The sequence below is a fragment of the Felis catus genome, chromosome D1 (genome assembly GCF_018350175.1).
Source record: "Felis catus isolate Fca126 chromosome D1, F.catus_Fca126_mat1.0, whole genome shotgun sequence".
Lineage (NCBI taxonomy): Eukaryota > Metazoa > Chordata > Mammalia > Carnivora > Felidae > Felis > Felis catus.
The window spans coordinates 108149211-108154420 of NC_058377.1; the positions used below are offsets into that span (position 1 = coordinate 108149211).

Consider the following 5210-nt stretch of genomic DNA (forward strand, 5'->3'; position numbering starts at 1 on the left):
CCCCCCTGCACCCCCACCCTGACCGGCCCCTCTGTCCTTCCACCTCTGCAGGGAGCTGGACGACCAGATCCAGGCCAATCTCCCTGATGAGGTACGTGCCCTGCCCGCCGCCCCCCCACCGCCCAGGTGCCTTCCTCCTCTGCCTCACCCCTTCACCCTGGGCGTATCACGGGGACCTGGGTGTCCTGGCTCCTGCGAGCCCCCCCGGCAGAAGCCTTAGGGGTAATACCAATCCCTCATCTGCCCAGCACTTTACGGTTTTGCAGAGGGCCTGGTGATAATAGTGACGCGAGGTCCCTGAGCTCTCACTGGTCTCTGCCGGCTCTGTGCTGAGCTCCTTACTTGGTCACCCCTTTGCCTCCACAACAACCCTGTCCGGGTGAGGCCACCGTCTCCCCTTTCGGCGAGAAAGTCAAGTTCGGGGAGGTTAAGGAACTTGCCCAAAGCCTCCCCCCGCCATCACGGAGCTGAACTGCACTCTCCTCAGGCCGCAGAGCCCCGGGCAGGGGGAGAGTGATTCCCACTTTACTGGTGACAAGAGGGAGGCTCAGAGACACGAGGAGGCAGGCGTGTGGTGATGAGTGGTCCCGGCCTCGCCCCAGCTGCTGCCCCTGCGGGGGCCTGGCCGGAGCGCCCCTCACCTGCTCTCCCCCTTCTCCATCTAGCAAGTGCTCTCAGAAGAGGAGATTGATGAGAACTTCAAGGCCCTCTTCAGGCAGCTGGCAGGGGAGGTAGGCAGGGTGTGGTGGAGCGGAGGGCGGGGTGGGGGGCGCAGGGGCGCGGCGTTTCTCCAGGGTGGGTGCCTCCTCCCTCTTCCCCCAGGACATGGAGATCAGCGTCAAGGAACTGCGGACCATCCTCAACAGGATCATCAGCAAACGTGAGTGTCCCAGGACAGCAGCTCTCCACCCTGTAGTCGGCACCCCCCCTCCTCCAGACTCCAGAATCGAGGCTTCTGCTCTCACACTGAGGCCAACCCAAGCCCTTGGTCTTCATGGGCAGGGGAAGCCCCCACTGCCTTTCTGAGCCCTGCTCACCCCCATTTTCCTCCCAAACTCTTTGCGCCATCTTGCCGGACCCCGTTCTCCATGCCCAAGTGCCGTGACCTGGTGACAGCACCGTAGGAGCAAGGAACAGGCCTCCCCTTCCTCTGGAAGATACGCCCCAGGGCCAGGCCGAGGGGCTGCCTGCAGAACAGGGCTGGCTTCACTCCCCCGCATGCGCAGCTCTAGGCAGCCCCGCCCCCCAGCCTTCCCTTTGCCCCTGCCTCTGACCTCCATCCATGCCGTTCCCTCAGCCCAGACCCCTCTCCTCTTGTCCCCCTTCGGGGCCTGCGGCCAACTTCACCCCCGCCCTGGCCGCCTTGGCCTCACGTTTCTACTGCGTTTCTCCCACTTTGGTGTAGCACTGATCTCCTTCCATTCTTGGTTCTTCGTGGTGTAGACACCGGCTCGGTTGCTAAAGTACTTGACACTGTGCCGATAAAAGTGACCTGACGCACCCACTCTGCTAGGCTTTGCACACCAGGTGCCAGGAATCGAACTTCCCTGGTCCCCACCCCGCCCAGTGCCCCGGGGGCAGGCCCCGGAAGCCTGCTGCTTGAGGTGTTGGAACCAATTTTCTTGCAGACAAGGACCTGCGGACAAAGGGCTTCAGCCTGGAGTCGTGCCGCAGCATGGTGAACCTCATGGACGTATCTTTTGCTTTCGTTCCGTGAGGCTGCTTTGGTGTGGGGGACGTGGTGGGGAAGGACGCCCTGTGACCTTTCCCGGAACAGTGCAGAGAAAGGGACAAAGCTCTGTGGAGTGTAGAGGGACCAGTCCTTTTCCCAGGCCATTTCCCCATGATTGGGGGGGGGGGGGGGGGACAGGGGGGAGGGGCAACTGAGGCACAGGCTTTGTGTTGAGTGAGAGGTAGAGCAGGGCCTGGGTCCTTGAGTCACCTTAAGGCTGGTGCTGTTGGCACGCCTCCTTGTCCAACCCACCTGGCCCTGTGGGCGCCTGCCCTTCCCCCTCCCCTCGTCTTGCCGTCAGTCTCCCCTTCTCCCCGTCGTTCCCTCACCCTGTGCGGGTTTAAGCTTCCTAACGGTAGCCCCCCAGCGGGACGGCAACGGGAAGCTGGGCCTGGTGGAGTTCAACATCCTGTGGAACCGCATCCGGAATTACCTGGTAGGTGGTCCCTCCCTCCTGTGCGGCCTCAGTCCCAGGAGGGGTCTGCTGCGGGCTCCCAGACGGGCTGCGTGGTCTAGGCCCTCCGCCCTGGGTCTGCCGCTCCAGACCCCAGCCCCTGGCCCACCTTTCGGGTCTTTGCCCTCCACCCGCAGCAGCCCCCCACCCTGGGGTGGGCCGGAAGGGCTGAGTGCCTCCCTCGGCCTGGCCCTCACCCTCTGTTCCCCACTCTAGGCCATCTTCCGGAAGTTTGACTTGGACAAGTCGGGCAGCATGAGTGCCTACGAGATGCGGATGGCCATCGAGTCTGCGGGTAAGGCCTGTCCCCAGGCAGACGGCCCAAGGCCGATTGCCTGTCGGCGGCTACCCAGAGTGGCGGCCCGCGGCACCGGCCCTGTCCCCGGGGTGGAGATGGTGATGGTGTGGCGGTAACAGCCATCTCCTGCCTTCTTACTGAATTACTGAGCTAAGTGCTTTATCAGCGCTTCCTCGTGTCCTCACTGTGGCCTAATGGGGATAAGGTCTTTTACTGTCTCCATTGCGCCCAGAGAAAAGCACGATTGGGGACAGTGACTGGCCTGCGGCCACACAGCCAGGGAGAGGTGGAGCTGGGCTCCAGAGCCTCCAGTGAGAGAGGTGCGGGCCTCATCTTCACAGTCCCGTGTCAGGATGAGGCGAGGGCACTCGGCACAGACAAAACTGGACCCCCGGGCCCTCCTTGGCCGCTGATTCCCTGGGGCGGTCTGGGCTCCCGCTCCTTCCGACTGGCACTTGCTTGCCCAGCACCCCCCGCCCCCCGCACCCAGCTCCTGGCCCTACTCAGGTGGGGCTCACCCTGCCCAGGCCCCAGCCCCCCTCCCTGGCCCCGCTTCCCTGGCCTTCACGCACTCTCCTGGGCCAGGCTTCAAGCTCAACAAGAAGCTGTATGAACTCATCATCACCCGCTACTCGGAGCCCGACCTGGCCGTGGACTTTGACAACTTCGTGTGCTGCCTGGTGCGGCTGGAGACCATGTTCCGTGAGTGTCTTCATCTGGCTCCTGCCTCTGGTTCTGTCTCCCATAAGTTGATGGGAATGACAGCTACAGATGGGACCTATGTGCCATGGCGTGTCCCAGAGAGGCGAAGTACCTGGGAACCTGAAGGCCGAGTCGGGAGACTGGGGGAGGGGGAAAGGCAGTAGGGGAGGGGGAGGACAGCAGAGAGAGCTGCTTCCCAGTGTGACAGGTGAGGGCTTGGGGTGCCGTGGGGATGTGGGGGGGAGGGGCAGGCGGCAGGGTGGTCCTGCATGAATGTCCCACTGATTTCTAATGCCAAAACATTTTCTTTTGAACGTAGGGTTTTTCAAAACTCTGGACACAGATCTGGACGGGGTGGTGACCTTTGACTTGTTTAAGGTGGGAGCTTCCCTTGGCCGTGGCAGGGGAGGGTATTCGGGTGGTGATGCTTTCTACCCACCTGGGGCAGGAACTTGTGGCCTCAGAACCAGACCCAAAGGGCAGGCCTCTGGAAGGATGGAAGGATGGGATGGGGTGGGGGTGTCTGGGTCTTGGGAAGGGAGGTGGGGGGCATGCTCCTGGAGGTCTTCGTGGGTGCCTGCGCCCTGGTCTCCCAGGGGTAGAGGAGGTAAGAAAGTGCCCCTCCCCAGAGACGGTGGCCCCTGGGCTAGGAGGCTGGACTGGGCGTTTCTGCTGTCCCTGGCTGACCTCTCTCTCTGCCCTCTCTGCCGGCAGTGGTTACAGCTGACCATGTTTGCATGAGGCAGGGGCTCCGGTCCCCTTGCCTTGCTCCTCTCCCTCGTCTGCCAAGCCATGCCTTCCCGCCATGCCGCACCGGGCCACACCAGCTGCAAGTGCCTTCCTTGGAGCAGGAGGCGGCCTTGTCCTCCTGTCCCCTCACCTCCCAGCCGCCACGGTTCCTCTGCTCTGCGCAGAGCCGTGTGGCCTTCCCTGCCTTCGCCGGCCATGGGCTCAGATGGACTCCCCCCCGCTCCTCCCGTCGCCAAACGAGGAAGGCCACTTTCGCTTGTTCCTGCCTCAGGATGAGGCTGCCAGGGGAGCTGACGGCCCCCGGCCTCCGAGCATCCTGACGTGTCCTCTCCCCTCGCTGCAGCCAGAGGGCACCCACCCAACCTATCCAGCGGCCTCACCTGCAGACTTTACACCATAACCACTAACTCTGCACAGTCTGCCGTCTAGATGTGCAGAAGCCCTTCCCAGCCGAGGCCTCTTCCTGGGGCTGGGAATGCCTGTTTTCCCCCGTGCAGAAGCCAGTGCCCCTCACCTCCGTGGCCTGCCCCCCAGCCCTGCCCCACCTGCCGACCAGGAGTCACCTGGACTGAGGGGTGGTCAGGCGCTCCCTCCCTCGCTCCCTCCTTTTTTATATCGGTGATTTTAAAGGGGACTCTTCAGGGACCGGTGTACCAGTAACGGGGGTGCCAGAGGCACCTGGGTGTGGGGTGGGGGTGGGGTCTCGGGTTTCCACGCAGAGAGACCCCAAACAATAAAGGAAAAGGCCCCACATCTGTCTCTGGAGTGTGCTTCTGTCCAAACCTGCTGCCCAGGAAGGCATCAGCAAGCCTTGACCTTCAGGGACAGCCCGGGACCTCACACCACCCCTGCCCGCCCGCTGTCTCCTTCCCCAGTACCCTGGGGGCTCGCACCCCTGCCCGAGTACTGGGTATCTAGGACGTTGGGGGGGATGGGGCCCCAGCTGCAGGGACGGGGCCAGACTGCTGAGGTCCCATGTGACTCTGCTGATCCTCTGTGCCCTCCTCACAGCCCGGTCCCTGCTCTCCCTGTATACTCCAGCCTGTGAGGCTCTGGCTGACACCCAGACTCCCGCTGAGCACAAACCTGACCTCCCAGGAAGCTCCCAGCGCACAAGAGCCTCCTTCACCTAGACACCTGCAGCTTATGTAAGCTGCCCCAGCCCCTCTGGGGTCCTGGCTTTTCTTCCCATAGATAAGGGTGGGTTGCAGTGAGGGTGGAAGAGGAGACAGAGTGGGGGGGGGGGGGGGGCAGGGGTAAGCCACAAACTAGGA

General features: G+C 63.1%; 1 protein-coding gene across 4 annotated transcripts in view; it reads left to right on the plus strand.

Annotated features, from left to right (window-relative positions):
- Positions 1 to 4687, plus strand: part of CAPN1 (calpain 1) — a 28303-nt gene extending 23616 nt beyond the window's left edge. For all 4 annotated transcript variants that reach the window (XM_023240050.2, XM_023240047.2, XM_023240048.2 and 1 more), the window contains exons 14-22: positions 52 to 91; positions 666 to 731; positions 823 to 880; positions 1629 to 1693; positions 2100 to 2168; positions 2403 to 2481; positions 3070 to 3186; positions 3506 to 3564; positions 3901 to 4687. In XM_023240050.2, coding sequence (XP_023095818.1) covers positions 52 to 91; positions 666 to 731; positions 823 to 880; positions 1629 to 1693; positions 2100 to 2168; positions 2403 to 2481; positions 3070 to 3186; positions 3506 to 3564; positions 3901 to 3927 — 580 coding nt within the window. In that variant the 3' untranslated portion in view covers positions 3928 to 4687. The remainder of the gene's footprint in view (positions 1 to 51; positions 92 to 665; positions 732 to 822; positions 881 to 1628; positions 1694 to 2099; positions 2169 to 2402; positions 2482 to 3069; positions 3187 to 3505; positions 3565 to 3900) is intronic.
- Positions 4688 to 5210: the final 523 nt, after the last annotated feature.